Source organism: Somniosus microcephalus, chromosome 6 (assembly GCF_052327205.1).
Source record: "Somniosus microcephalus isolate GS21.2 chromosome 6, FLI_Smic_1.0, whole genome shotgun sequence".
NCBI lineage: Eukaryota > Metazoa > Chordata > Chondrichthyes > Squaliformes > Somniosidae > Somniosus > Somniosus microcephalus.
In genome coordinates, this window is record NC_140992.1 from 93,014,428 (window position 1) to 93,030,623 (window position 16,196).

Sequence of the window (16,196 nt, forward strand, 5' to 3'; positions counted from 1 at the left end):
GTGTGTATTCCTTTTAGTACGTGGATGAATGTATTTATGTAATGATGAATTTCTGCAAATGTAATTTATTAGAAAAGGATCTAGGCCTGTGATATTCATCAGGCGGGAAGGATGTGTTTGCAAGCCGTTAAAGCATGCTTCCTGGCATAGGCCGAGTTGATGTTATAGGCACTCAGTTTATTAAAATAACTGTAACAACTATTTCCATTTACTCCGAACAGGTACGTCTGTGTGAGGAGTAGTCCTGTGATACAACCATGCACATGCGTCTACACGTCAAGTGGTGGAGAGGACAATAGGAGTTCTGAAATCACGCTTCCTGTGTCTGGCTAGGTCAGGGGGGACCTTGCAGTGCTCGCACCAGAAAGTGGCAAGGATTGTGCTGGCCTGTTGTGCTTTGCACAACCTTGCCCTGCAGGAAGGACTGACCCTTAACAATGAGGAACAGCTGCCTGTTGAAATGGAGGATGAAGGCGATGTCAATGTGCATGCTGCCAGGCCTCATGGGGAGGAGCCCAGTGCCGCCGAATCTAAGGCTGCTCGCGAACTGCTGGTAGCCAACACCTTCACGTGGTAGTTACGCCCTGTAACTACCCCTCCCCCCGCAAGGCAAAGACAGAAGCAGACACATATTGAAGTGAAACAGTGACCTTTTATTGTATAATCAAACACTTTTCAGATTCAGTTTCAATGTATAAAGTGAATAACTTGTAAATTTTAAGTAACAGTTATGAACTTTAAAAAAATTTATGGACAGGAACTGTGAGGAAGTGTTATTGGCAAGAGTTCGCTTTTACTTGTCTTTCTTTCTTCGTTCAAGGATGTTAATGACCTATTTTATGCAATTTAAAAATGTTAACATTAACAATTTTGAAATCACTTTGTAAACAGGTTTAACTCATTTGCGTTTGATTCTTAGTGAAATTACAAAAATTAAGATGCTAACTACCTCTTTCAACGTTTTCAAACATGTGCAAAATGGTGACTGTTACAAAAGAAAGTGTAAACATTTTACAGTAATTTTTACTTTCTTACTGCAATACAGACAATCAAAGTGCAAACTAGCTATTTTATAATTTTGTAACATTTGTTGTAAAAGTTTTTGAAGTTAAATAAATGTTTAAATTCTTTCAACATTGATTACTGGGTGTACTGCTGAAACGATAATGTTACCTATCCTTTCCTTCATAAATAAACACTTGAATTTAAATATGTTAGAAAACATTTAACATTTAAATAAAGTGAAAAATATAACTATTTAACGATTTGCCAACTGGCCTGTGCGACTGAGGGTTGAAGGTGGCGGAGTGAGCTGAAGGTGACACTCTAATGTTTCCTGCGCCTTTTCACTACCCGTGACTGGAGCCGTCCAGATCTATTTGCAAGGGCCCTGTCAGATTGTTCCTGCTCTTCAGCAGCGGCTTGAGGAAAGGGTTGTTGCTGAGGCAATTCTACGCTGCCCTGCATCATGACTGGCGCAGCTGCTGGCTCCTGGGACCAAAGTGGCTCTGCACTGTGACGTTGAGGAGATTGCTGAGGTCATCATCAGTGAAGTTCTGAGTTCTTTTAATCACGTGAAATGTGCTAATTCCAGCCGTTTCACTTTGCTAATTAACTGAAAAGAATTAATAGAATGTTTTCAAGGCTTTAAAAAATGCTTAAATAGCTTCAATTCTCTTTAAAACTATCTAAGAGTCATCAAAATCATTTAAACGTTTAAATTTTTTTATAAAAGTTCGCAAAACATTCATAAAATAGCAGATAACCTACTTTCCCTGCAGCTGTGTAACTACAAAGTCCTCTGCAGCTGCTTGGAAAGATTGGGGGCGTGTCCTATTACAATGAGACCTTAAGGGGCGTGTCTCAGTTGCACAGCGCGCTACAGGCTTCGCGCTGGCTGCACTCCTGGGCGGCGTGACGTCATACGCTGCCCGGGATTCTTCTCTTTCAAAAAGGAATTCCAGGCGTCCCTGGAGGTGAACGGCAGGCGCGTCGGGTAAGTGCAGATCGGGGGCTTGCACGCGCGGCAAGCCCCCGATCCGAATTTCTGCCCCATTATACATAGATCATTAAAATGTCATGGACAGGTACAGAAAATAATCAAAAAGGCTAATTGTAAGAAATCGTGGATTGACAGAAATAATAGACTGTTACGGGTTCCCTAGATCAGCAGTTTGCCTAAGTTGATGACACAAAAAGATTCCAGTCATGTCAGAAAATTAGCTGTACAGAGAGCTGAATTATGAGGTCAGAACAGAAAAACAGGCCTTCGAGTGGGCATAACTAGGCCTGATAAGGGAAGCAGCAAGGAACTGTAGGATAAACAAGCTGTCTACGAGAAGGCAACAAGACCTTTAGAACAGAGATAAGGAAGAAAATGACCTCATGAGGCTGGGAGGGGGCTGTCATAGATAGCCTCTCCCTTGTAATTCGACAATGGGATGGGTGAAAATGATTGACACCAGGTATCCACCAGCCCATCGAAATAAGGTATAAAAACAGACGACTGAGAGAGGGCAACAGGCAGTTAGAAGGCTTCCCCGAGGTGGCTACGGCTTAACACCTTGGTTAAGTTTAGTCTCTGAGGTGGCTGACGGCCTAACACCTCTAACAGCTCGAGGGACGACCCAACGGAAGTGACCACTGCCACAGACTGCAGGAATCTACCCAATCCAAGACCACCGTACTGCCTTACCATCCGTTCGGTTGTTTTGTTCCGTTCCAGGGCCGTAGATCACCCTTATCTATCACGGGTTGTATGTCTACTGTATTTATTTCAATCGCATGTACTAATATCTGGTTAGACCACACCTGGAATACTGTGAGCCAGGCCTTTCAGGAGTGAAGTTAGGAAACACTTCTACACACAAAGGATGGTAGAAGTTTGGAACTCTCTTCCGCAAATGGTAATTGATGCTAGGTTTTTGTTAACCAAAGGTATTAAGGGATATGTGGTAAAGGTGGGTATTTAGAGTTAGGTCACAGATCAGCCATGATCCCATTGAATGGTGGAACAGACTCGAGGAGCTAAATGGCCTACTCCTGTTCCTATGTTCCTATAAGTAATAATTTTGTGTAAAATAGTTTCACTTACTATTTCTCAATCTTAATCTCTAACAACTCCTTTTTAAAAAGCCAATGGCTACTCTAATGGATACGCAGATAAGCCGACTCATGAAATTCTGGTGCAAACAGATCTCCATCAGCGGGTGCAGTTGATTTCCCATTGGTGTAAATGAGATGCAGCTCAGGGCCACAAAGTCAGCTTGAATTCCTAGCCTGTATGGAGTTAGCTGATTTCAGAAGTAGCAGGGCTAGGGTTCTACGATTGACCTCAGTTTCCCTGGCTAGGGATGCAAAAGATTCAGCCAGTGTTTCTATTCCTGATTAATATCCAATGGGTCTTGCCTATCAGCAGCACAAATTTGTAAAATGGCCCCACTGATGCCTGTGTAGAAAGGCATATCTTTTTCTGATTCAACCACTGGTTAGAAGCTTAATGTACTACATCATGGAGTTAGATCCTTCATCTGAGCTGAATGAAGGTGTACTTCAGATTTCCCTTTTGAATGTAAGCTTTAACCCAATCATTAAGAGTTAACTGCAGTTAATTCAGAAAGATTTGAGGAAAGATGAATAGATTCTATCTGATTGCTGGTGTAATTTGCACGTAACATCTTAAACATTTTAGGCTAAATATTAACTTTGGACCAGTGCTCAACACATTTCGTACACCTGAGTTGCAATTAGACAGCAGCACAAATTCTGCCCCAATGTTTGCCTGAAATTCAAATCCTGCTTGACTCTGATCTCAACTCCTCCAACCTCCAATATCCAAATGTATTTTCCTTCAATTCCCTCTTCCTGTCTCTGCTCTGCATGGCTGTCCTGGACTTGTTTAATAACTCCAAGTCCTCCTACTTGCCCTATCCATATGCATCTAAGATTTCCTTTCCAGCCACTCCTTGCACTTCAACGTCTTCCTTCCCTTCCTGTTTCATAAGCCTTTTGGAGAACAGCAGCACCCCCTCTTGTTGTTAATGATTTTTATGTTCAGGGAATACTATTGAAAGAAGGAACTTTGAAACTAATCCATCTATTCTTACTGTGGTTCAGTTGCAAATGGAATTGAGGTGATGAGTGAAGGTTGGGTAGAAGTATATGAAGAAGGCAGCGGAGAAGAAAAAATGGCTTGTCTCATTGGGCAACTGCTTTAAAAGCCCACAAACACCATTTGGATGCCTGATGACTATGGATACCCAGTGATGACAAGCTCTACATATTGGTTATTTTAGAATGGAATTGTACGAACTTAAGATTAATGCCAAAATTTTGTACCATGTGGAAAAGATAGATTTAAATTTTATTTCATAAATGCCACAGCACAAGAAATGCTTTGCAAAATATTTTTTATTCACTCAACACAATAGGCTAATAAAGTATGAGACTTTCATGGAACACAGCAATACACTTAGGCCGCAAAATTCGGTAGGTTAACGCCTCCCATTAGCGCCTGGCGGGGGCGCTAACGGGGCACTAAGAGGTTAGCGCCTGGCCACAGCAAATCCAACTCCGCACTCGACCTTCAGTGGCGAATTAGCGCTGGCGGTAACTGTTAGCGCCTAGGCCACTAGTGCCTCACATGGTGACGTCAATGCGTGTCCAACGCCCCGATTCAAAATTTCCTTTCGCCCCCTGCTTTAGTGCCTCGCACCGACAACACCAGTAACAGGAGGCGTTGTGCACTCGGAAGGGCGCTGCAGGAGCGGTAATTAAAGGGAATGCTTCCGTGTTACTTGAACATTGCGAAAAGGCGCTTTCAGTGATCGCACCGTTTATTACTTGCGCCAGTCTACTGCTGGCACAACATTTTTGACAGCTTTTCCTCAAACATCTCCAAATGCTGCACTTTCTGAAAGTGATGGGGGCTGCAATGGCAATTGCCCAGGTCATGTTGAAAAACACCACTGATGGCTATGAGGTTATACAGCATGATTGGCCCTTCCCTTTAAGAGATGGAAGCAGCCTGTATGATTAAAGAGTGCCGTTTGGACTGCGCGTGACCTTCTTTATCGCTCTGCCAGTAGCGCCCCACTCTCAGAGGGTAGAGCCCTAAGTTAGGAGTGTAGCGCTTGATTTAGCACTCTACTTCCCTCTTGGAGCACTAACAATGGATTTCGCGGGAGTCAAAATGATTAGTGCTTGGTGCTAATTCTTCAACTTTTAAAGTTTTATCGTCCGAATTTCTCCCCCTTAATTTCTAAATAGCTTACAGACAAAATATTTTTGTGAAAACACTGTAATGTAACAGTTAGTAGTAAATTCATGTCGAGAATTGCATATTTACATTCGTGGACTAAAAAGAGGTAATCACTTGAAAATCTATCATGTGTGAGAAATAAGAAACCATACCTAACTGCTATCAACAAGCGATTGAACAGGGAGACATTTACTATTTCAAAATAGAGGGAGTGTCTAATGTAAAAAGTGCTGTAGTTTGATTCACTTTGGATGTGACCAGGCAATATAACTTATTTTGTCTAATACTTAAAGTGTTCATTTACCACTATAACCTTATCTCCAATCAAAGTATAAATACATATCATAAGAACATAAGAACATAAGAAATAAAGAAAAAAAGAAAGACTCGCATTTATATAGCGCCTTTCACGACCACCGGATGTTTCAAAGTGCTTTACAGCCAATGAAGTAATTTTTGAAGTGGAGTCACTGTTGTAATGTGGGAAATGGGGCAGCCAATTTGCGCACAGCAAGCTCCCACAAACAGCAATGTGATAATGACCAGATAATCTGTTTTTGTTATGTTGGTTGAGGGATAAATATTGACCAGGACACTGGGGATAACTCCCCTGCTCTTCTTCGAAATAGTGCCACAGGATCTTTTACGTCCACCTGAGAGAGCAGACGGGGCCTCGGTTTAACATCTCATCCGAAAGACGGTACCTCCGACAGTGTAGCACGTAAATAAGAGCAGGAGCAGGCCATATGGCCCCTCGCACCTGCTCCACCATTCAATAAGATCATGGCTGATCATCGACCTCAACTCCACTTTCCCACTCGATCTCCATATCCCTTGATTCCCCTAGAGTCCAAAAATCTATCTATCTCAGCCTTGAATATACTCAAAGACTCAGCATTCACAGCCCTCTGGGGCAGAAAATTCCAAAGGTTCACAACCCTCTGAGTGAAGAAATTCCTCCTCATCATGGTCTTAAATGGCTGATCGCTTATCCTGAGTCTATGCCCCCTAGTTCTAGAGACTCCAGCTAGGGCAAACAACCTCTCAGCATCTACCCTATCAATCCCCTTCAGAATCTTGCATGTTTCAATGAGATCACCTTTCATTCTTCTAAACTCCAGAGAGTATAGGCCCATTCTACACAATCTTCTCATCCCAGGAATCAATCTAGTGAACCTTTGTTGCACCACCTACAAGGCAAGTATATCCTTCCTTAGATAAGGAGACCAAAACTGTGCACAGTACTTCAGGTGGTCTCACCAAGGCCCTGTACAACTGTAGCAAGACTTCCTTACTCTTATACTCCAACCCCCCTTGCAATAAAGGCCAACATGCCATTTGCTTTCCTTATTGCTTGCTGTACCTGCATGCTAGCTTTCTGTGTTTCTGCATGAGAACACCCAAATTTCTCTGAACACCAACATTTGAAAGTTTCTCACTATTTAAAAAAATTCTGTTTTTCTATTCTTCCTACCAAAGTGAATAACCTCAAATTTCCCTACACTATACACCATCTGCCACCTTACTGCCCACTCACTTAGTCTATTTATATTCCATTGCAGACTCTTTGTGTTCTCCTCACAGCTTACTGTCCCACCTAGCTTTGTATCATTAGCATTAGCTTGGAATGTTGTCTTATTAGTAGAGTCTAAGTTTTATTCTGGCAACAAAGGCTTTGTAAAAGTCTTATCTATCCAATTGATTGTCCTGTATTGATGGTCTTGTATGAAATCGGCTTGGCTACTGAGTGGACAATCCTACTTGGCCTCCTTTTAACTTCCCAGCATTATAGATGCCAGTATCCAGCCATTTCAGTTCATTCCACATGACATTAAGAATTGGTTGAATGCATTAGACACAGCAAAGGCTATGGACCCTGACAACATTCTGGCTGTAATACGGAAAGTATGTGCTGTCTTGTTTTGCACACTTTGTACAAAAATAATAAATTGCAGGACAACAGAGTATTACAGTTTAACTCTTTTATTAAGCATTAGGTCTGATCTTACTCATAGCAGCTCCAATGGAGACAAGCCTGACATTAGGACCCCTAGCCTGGGTCTTCAAAACAATAGTAGTCCTTACAGATGCCTGCAGGCCAATGACAACTCAGCATGTGATCACATGTGAATATAATCGGTATTCCTTACAGATGCCTGCGGGCCAATGATAATTCAATATGCAAATGTTACATGTGCACCAGGGCTAGCCGCAACTCTATCTAAGCTCTTCCAGTACAGCTATTACACTGGCATCCACCTGACAATGTGGATGATTATCCAGGTATGTCTTATCCATAAGTAACAGGATAAATCTAACCTGGCTAATTACTGCCCTATCAGCCTCCTTCCAATCATCAGCAAAGTGATGGAAGGAGCCATCAAACATGCCATCCAGTGACACCTACCCATCGATAACCTGTTCACCTCAGTTTGGGTTGCTCCAGAACACTCCGCTTCAGACCTCATCACACCCTTGATACAGACATGGATATAAGAGCTGAATCCAAAGGAGAGATGTGAGTAGCTGCCCTTGACATCAGGCAGAATTCAATCAAGTATGGCACCAAGGAGCAAAATGGTGAGAGCTTTGCATTTCAGCTATTTCATGTTCTCCATATCTGACCTTGAAATATTTGATTCAGTCACTGGGACCAAAAGTGAACAATCTTAATGAGTACAATTTTGCATGTGCAAATTAGAAAATGTAAGAGAACCATAATGTTCACAGTTAGACGGCAGAGTGTCAGCTTATAACAACAACAGCAACTTGTATTTATATAGCGTCTTTAACATAGCAAAACGTCCCAAGGCGCTGCACAGGAGTATTTTAAGACAAAACATTTGACACCGATCTACATAAGGATAAATTAGGGCAGATGACCAAAAGCTTGGTCAAAGAGGTTGGTTTTAAGGAGCATCTTAAAGGAGGAAAGGGAGGTAGCGAGGCGGATAGGTTTAGGCAGGGAATTCCAGAGCTTAGGGCCTAGGCAACAGAAGGCACGGCCATCAAAGGTTGAGCAATTATAATCAGGGATCCTCAAGAGGGCAGAATTAGAGGAACACAGATATCTCGGGGGGTTGTGGGGCTGAAGGAGATTACAGAGATAGGAAGGGCCAAGGCCATGGAGGGATTTGAAAACAAGGATGAGAATTTTGAAATCGAGGCGCTGCTTAACTGGGAGTTAATGTAGGTCAGCGAGCACAGGGGAGATGGGTGAGCGGGACTTGGTGCGAGTTAGGACACGGGCAGCTGAGTTTTGGATGACCTCAAGTTTACGTAGGGTGGAATGTGGGAGGCCAGCCAGGAGTGCGTTGGAATAGTCAAGCTAGAGGTAACAAAGGCATGGATGAGGGTTTCAGCAGCAGATGAGCTGAGGCAAGGGCTAGGGAATGGAGTTTGTGATGAGGACCGAAAACAATGGCTTCGGTTTTCCCAATATTTAATTGGAGAAAGTTTTTCCTCATCCAGAACTGTATGTCGGACAAGCAGCCTAACAATTTAGACACCGTGGAGGGGTCGAGAGAAGAAGTAGTGAGGTAGAGCTGGGTGTCGTACCGTACATGTGGAAACTGATGCTGTGTTTTTGGATGATGATGCCAAGGAGCAACATGTAGATGAGAAACAGGGGAGCGCCAAGGATAGATCCTTGGGGGACACCAGAGGTAACAATGCGGGAGCAGGAAGAGGAGCTGTTGCAGGTGATTCTCTGGTTACGATTAGATAGATAAGAATGGAACCAGGCGAGCGCAGTCCCACCCAGCTGGACGACGGTGGAGAGGCGTTGGAGAAGGATAGAGTGGTCAACTGTGTCAAATGCTGCAGACAAGTCAAGAAGGACGAGGAGGACTAGCTTAACTTGGTCACAGTCACAAAGGATATCATTTGTGACTTTGATGATAGCCGTTTCAGTACTGTGGCAAGGGCGGAAACCTGATTGGAGGGATTCAAACATGGAATTGCAGGAAAGATGGGCATGGATTTGGGAGGCAACAACACGTTCAAGGAATTTGGAGAGGAAAGGGAGGTTGGAGATGGGGTGGTAGTTTGTAAGGACGGAGGGATCAAGGTTTGGTTTTTTTTAGGAGAGGGGTGATGACGGCAGATTTGAGGGAGGGGGGGACAGTACCTGAGGAGAGATAACCGTTAACAATATCAGCTAACATGGGAGCCAGAAAAGGAAGTTGGGTGGTCAGCAGTTTGGTGGGCATAGGGTCAAGGGAGCAGGAGGTGGGTCTCATAGACAAGATGAGCGCAGAGAGGTCATGAGGGAAGATCGGAGAGAAACTGGAGAAAGATGTGAGTTCAGGGCTAGAGCAGGGGGGAACCTTAGAGGAAGTTTGGCCCAGTGGGCTAGGGGAAGGAAGGGAAGTGGCAGAGGCAGCTGAATGGATGGTCTCAATCTTAGAGACAAAGAAGTCCATGAGCTCCTCACATTTGTTATCGGAGGTGAGGGTGGAGGAGACAGGGGAGAGAGGTTTAACAAGATGGTTAGCAGTAGAGAATAGGAGCCGGAGTTTATCTTTGCATTCCAGAATGATTCTGGAATAGTGAGCAATTTTGGCAGACGAGAGCAGGGCCCGATAGTGCTTTATGTGGTCCACCCAGATCTGGCGGTGAATGGCTAAATCAGTTGTCCGCCATATCCGTTCGAGTCTGCTTCCCTTGGACTTAAGGGAGCGAAGATGAGAGCCGTACCGAGGGACCGGCCAGGGTGATAGAGGGTAATTGCTTTAGTAGGGACTAGGGCATCAAAGATAGTGGTGAGGGTGTGGTTGAGCAGATCGGTAGCTGCAGAAATGTCATGGTGAATGGAGGGCCAGAGGCTGGACAGTTGGTATTTCATAAGTGCAGTTGTAAGAGAGTTGGGAGAGAGTTTTTTCCAGGGGCGGATAATTTTAAATTCCACTATGAAGTAAGCACCTCCATCAAAGAATACTTAAAAGACAAAGAAGGACTGCAATCCATCTCTATTGCAAAAGCAAACCTCAAATATACTATGAATATATTAAAAATCACACACCTATGTGCATTTCCTGACTGCAAAACCATACGTGTTGTCATGTTTTGGCACACTTTCCATTATGAATTCCTCACCAGATCTCCTGCTGTAACTTTCGTGGAAGATTGGCGGAAACTCAACAGAATTGGCATAAACTGCCATTTCTTCCGAAACAGTGAGGTAGGGGACATCCCTATGGAGATTCTACCCCCCCCCCCCCCATGTCCATAGTAATGGTTTATAGCAGCGGGCAATTTTTTGTACTGCCTACAGCAGCAAGGAGATTAGGCAGTGAATATCGTTAACCCACACATTTCCAAATGCTTACTAATTTTGTCTTGAGTTATGGATTCTAAGAGTTTGCCCACAAATGCCCAACCCACCCACAACCCGCCTCCGTGCCATCTTGCCAGGAGGCGGGTAGCTGACCTGCGCCGGGTCCCGTCTCCTTGAAGGCGGGAAGAGGATTAGTGCCACTTATCTGCCTGTTAACAGGCAGATAAGAGGATTACCCCCATTTTGCCCACACAAGTGCGGGCTTCCCGAAGGCTCTGAACCCCGCCAGGGTCACCGAGATGAGCAATGGGTCTGCGGGGGTCGGAGGGGTGCAAAAGTGCGCTGTGAAGGTAAGTGATGGGTGCAAGTGTAGAGAGGTGAGTATGTGAGGTAAGTGGAAAGTGTTAGTAAAAGTTTATTTACCTTTGTTTCTTCCTGCAGGCTTCAATCGGTGGGTATGCGGAGAGTCTCGCACCTCCGCGGCAGAGATGACAGATGGTTGTTGCATTCTCCAATGCAACAACCATCTAATTTCTGCTAAAGAAAGAGGTTTGATGAGTCTTGAATTCAAGAACTCATCAAACCACAGAGAATGTCAGTGTTTGACAGCTTCATAGAGCTGTCAAACGATGACAATTCATCTGTCAAACATTTTTGACAGATGAAACGTCATACATTGACATTCTCTGTAACTGGCTTTCCCTTAATTGGCCTGCTAAGTCCGCTGGGTGGGCTTAACAAGGTCAATCAAGTGAAAATAGCGCGGGTTGGCCAGAAGTTGATGTAGGCGGGACTGAAATCTAACAAGTGGGAGTCCCGCCTCCAAAAGCTCCCCATTGGTAAAATCCAGCCCTTAGAGTTTGTCCACAACTGACATTAGACAACCTCGACTATAGTTTATCTTTCTATCATTTCTTGAACAAGGGCATTACATCAGCTACTCTCCAGTCGCATGGAACAATTTGCATATTTAACAAAAATACAAAAATTGCAGCCAAATCCTCTGTTATCTCCTCTCTAACTTATTTCAACAGCCTAGGGTGTGTGCCATTAGGGCCCGGTGACCTATTCATCTTGTGTTCCCCTTTTTTTCAGAACCAAATTCTTTTCTACAGTTAGCTCTTTCAATTTTTCCATATTCTCCTTTAGCACACCTATGCTCTCACTTTTACCATCATTTGTAAAAACCAATGCAAAATATTTATTTGATATCTCTTTATCCTCCACAATTGGACTCCCTCCTTTATCCTTGAGTAGATCTACTCTCTCTTTAGCAATTCATTTTATATGCTTATAAAATCCCTTACTATTTTCTTTTATATTATCTGCTAGCCTTTTTTCATATTCTCCTTTAGCCCTTTTATTCTCCATTTTCCCCTACTTACTACACTTTCTATATTCCTCATGATTATCATTAGTATTGTTAGCCCTAACTTTATCATTTGCCTCCCTTTTAAGTTACAGTTTAGTTTTAACGTCTCCAAAATTCCATGGGGATTTTATTGGAACTTTCATCTGCCATCATTACCTCTCTCCAAGAACATTCTCCGATTCCACAATGCCTACAAATTCTTGATTGTCCTGTCAATTAAACAAAGCCAGGGCTCTCATTTGCAACCTGAATTCTGAAGTGAACCCACCATTAATTCCAAAGACAGAGAACAATTATGCCTTCTAGCCTTAAAAGGCACACCCCAACATCCTATTTTACATGGTATAATTTGTCCTTAAAAAAGTTACATCCTCTGACTTGCCATGAGCAGTGCCAAAGAAGACTCGCAATTAAATATATGCATGATTTGCTAATTATTTTTAGTCTTATGTTGACCCAGGATTTTGGGTATCCACTTCAGTAGCATAGACAAGGGGGTGGCCTATGTGCATCCTAGATTTTCTGCATTGATTTTAATGGAAACCCGCACTTTGATTTAGCTCCTATATCATGAATTGGACTCTTAGCGATAGGTAGAATAATCGGCCATTCTAACTCATGTCTTGATCTAATGCACAGAGATCCACGGGACAAGGATTGACATCCTTTCTGCTTCTGGCTGCTGATTTCAAACTCAAGTGAAACATCATTCTAGCTGGGGCTCAAAACTGACTGGTATTGATTCTTTGATCTGGACTTAGCTGCTTGGATCAACAAACAGGAGCAGGGAGGTTGCCAATCCCTCCTCACTGCAATTGTAGAAAACTGAAGGTGGACCCACTGGATAAGTCATTCAAGAGAGAAACCAACATGACATGTATACCAAGATTACTTCCAGCCCTGTGCAAGTTGAAATATTTCCTATTAAGTAGAACATGTTATAAATATAGATCTTTCTTCCTGCTTAACATTGAAAGCAATTCCTCCAGAATAATATTCATCTTTAAAGAGCAGTGAATCCCATATGTACCAAGGCCCCATTAAATTTGAATATAACATGGCGCTGTTTTAAAAGAAAGTAAATGTAAAATGCCATTTTGAATGTTGCATTGAAAGCTTCCTTCTACCTTCCTAACCATATTAATTAATATTCAAAGAATGACTAAATACATTTTGGTAAAAAATTTAAATGAAAAGTTTGAATTTGCTCCTTCTGTGCTGCCTCACATTTCTCGATTCTTTCTACGTTCCTAACTTCTATTTGCACCCTTTGAACCTTTATTTTATATAATTTCTTCTGCTTACTATTTGTTTTAACTCTTAAATTCTATCTTTTTATATTTAAAATCAGAACTTCCTTTTGTCCTGTATCTCAACTGACTTCCTGACTCTACTTAACATTCTGGGCTTGTGACCCATATTTCATAGATTGATTTTATACTACACTTTTTGCAAACTAAAACTGATATGTAATGGACTCCTGAGGGCTTGACTATTCTGAGTTATATGGCAACCTTCATCTTTGTGCTCACTTCAAACCAATTTGCAATAATACAAAAGTGTCAGTAAAATACAGCCTAAAATTTCATCTGTAATTCACTAAAACCAGTCCCAAAGGCTGCTTTTCCAGCCAATCTAGACTGAACATTCACATTGGACCTTGGCACGTCATTGAAGTGACCAGCTCAAACATTAATATCTCTTTCAGGCTGCCCTTTGCCAACATGAAGGCCCCAATAAAATCAATCAGTTACCTCATTGGTAGCAGCCTAAAAGTAAAAATAATGTTTTCCACCATTGAAAATATTGGATCCAAAACATTGGAAAGCAATTTTTCAGTCTATGTTATCATGTGAGCTCGTCAGCGAGACTATTTTCATTACCAGCATCCAATATTCTCCAAATTATTGTTATACAAAGGGCAGCAGTAGATGATTATAAACTGATTTGATCAGGCCCATGATGTACAGTTGAATTCTGGAAGTCAACAAAGATGGGTTGAAATCTTTACCTTTGATTTCCAGAACTCCTGAATGATCAAATAGTAGTACATTGCATCCAGGCAACAGTTTATGGTTGCCAAACACTGAGAGATTTGGAGAAAGACACGCAGAGATGACAAGTGATCATTTGCTATATAGCATTTTCTTGCTAAAAAGTACAGCAGCATGGCTACCTGAGATGGTGTAAAACAGAGAAGGAAGGTGGCCAGATTTGAAGAGATAACATTCACAGATGTCCGCATGTTCATATCTTCTCTCTCTTCATCCACTCTTTGCAATGTTCTGATTATCTGAATACTACAGAAAATCACAGTAACGGCAGCAATTAAAAATATGGTGATCATACTCATGGGAATTGTGCCCGTTTTCCAAAAATCAGAAAAATTCGCGAAGCACCGTCCGTCGTGCTGATTACTGTTAGGTTGGGTGTAATTTGGAATGCTTGCAGACCAGACACAAACCCACACCACAGTGCAGGCGATGGCGGCTTTCTTTGGCGATCTGAGGGTTCTTGCCAGAAAAGGATGTTTGATGGCGATGTACCGATCCAGAGATATCAGCGTTATTAACAGGATAGACCCATAAGTGTTCACAAAGTACAGGGACTCCACAAACTCACAGAACCCTGGACCCAGATGCCAGTCTTCAACCACCCGGTAGGCATGGATTTTGAAAGGCAGAGAGAAAAGCAGAAATATGTCGGAAAATATCAGGTTTGTCATGTAGATCGTAGATTCCATCCACTTCTTTAATCTAAAGCAAAGTATCCAGAGCGCCACTGAATTGATGATCAGTCCCACGATGAATGTTGGTATATACACTACATACTGAAATGTCTTCACGAATTCAAAGTTCGTTGTGTTGCTCAAATTGCACATGTTTCCTGATAAAAGTGGAAGCGGGAAGGTTGGTTGTATATACGGTATCCGACTTAGTTTACCAAGTTCTATTGTGTGCTTAAATTTTCTGTAATTTTCTATTGCAATTTCAGGAGTGTAAACGTTTCAGCAAATTAAACTGAAAACACTATTATAGTAACAACAACTACCAATTCGAACTTACCAAGACCAGCAGTCACGCAATGTTGGGCAGTTGGCTCTGATAACCCCGTGTTTATAGCATTCACCACATCCTGTGCCACATGCTTGTCAGAATCAGAATGGTGACACAGCTCGCGTCAATATTTAAAAAGCATGAAAAAATAGTTAAAAGGGCATTTTCAGTTATTCCCATGATGCCTTTGCGTGAGCATATTGACCACCCATGTGGTGTTGAGTCACACAGACTGGGGAAGTCCCAGGCTCAATCCTTATCTGTGTTCTGCTAACTGATTTCAGCCTGGTAGCATCTGGAGTGTTGCAGTTGACTACAATACCTCTGGTCTAGGCAGATCTAAACCAGTCAGATTTTCCACCTTGATTGTATCCTCCAGTGAACCCTGCTGGAAAATATATCTGTGCATATGTTAGGACAGAGGAGGATTAGGTTTGGCTATGATGTATCCCACGCAAGAATAACAGGCTGACACTTGGTTTAGATTTTCAGATCTGTGTCATTTTAATGTCAATGTTAACCCATTTAAGATTTATTTAAGATATTAGGGGCTAGATTTTCAGTATAGACAGTTTTGGGGCGCTAAGCTTAGCGCCCGCCCGAAGTTATCGCCCGCCCCAAAGTAGCGCCCCGTTGCCGGAAATTCAGTGGCTTCGCCCTAAGAGGTTGGTGGAGCGCTAAAAGAGGCGTTCCACTAGTATCTTTAGGCGCTAAGCCGGCGGTGGAGAGCGCAACACCCGAGCTCGGGCGCAGCGCACGGCAGACACTCTGGTGCCAGTGAGCTCTTAAAGGGGAAGGGTGCATGTGTTTTTTTCAAATGCAAAGTCTGGGATGATGATGAAGACGAGGAGGAGGAGGAGGAGGAGGAGGAGGAGGAATAATAATAATGTGGTGGCCCAATACACCGTTCACAACAACACACTGGTTACTTCCGCACAACACATGCAGAGTGCCTTTTATACGAGTGCCCTTTAATTTGCGCTCCCCAGGGTGTGTTGCGTTCCATTTTACAAACGCTCTGGACGCCAGCCGCACAATGGGGCGGTCCGACTGAAGTTTGGATTCGGGGCGGCCAAAGGGCGTTGCACGAGGATGTGACGTCATTTTCTGCGTGCGCATCCGGGCGGCCGCTAAACTTTGCGCCGGCGCTAACGGGCAACTTAATTTGGGGCGGGGCGCAAACTGCGCTGCGCCCAGGCGCTACACGCATAGCGCCCGAAAATCACTTCT

At 43.0% G+C, this 16,196-nt stretch overlaps 1 protein-coding gene across 1 annotated transcript; it reads right to left on the reverse strand.

Moving 5' to 3' along the window:
• Nucleotides 1-632: 632 nt before the first annotated feature.
• Nucleotides 633-15,118, reverse strand: LOC147115887 (lysophosphatidic acid receptor 6-like). The gene is made up of 2 exons (XM_085990541.1): nt 14,087-15,118; nt 633-1,615 (listed from the first exon to the last, which is right to left on the reverse strand). The coding sequence occupies exons 1-2, from the start codon at nt 14,789-14,791 to the stop codon at nt 1,571-1,573; spliced, it is 750 nt and encodes a 249-aa protein (XP_085846667.1). The 5' UTR covers nt 14,792-15,118; the 3' UTR covers nt 633-1,570.
• Nucleotides 15,119-16,196: the final 1,078 nt, after the last annotated feature.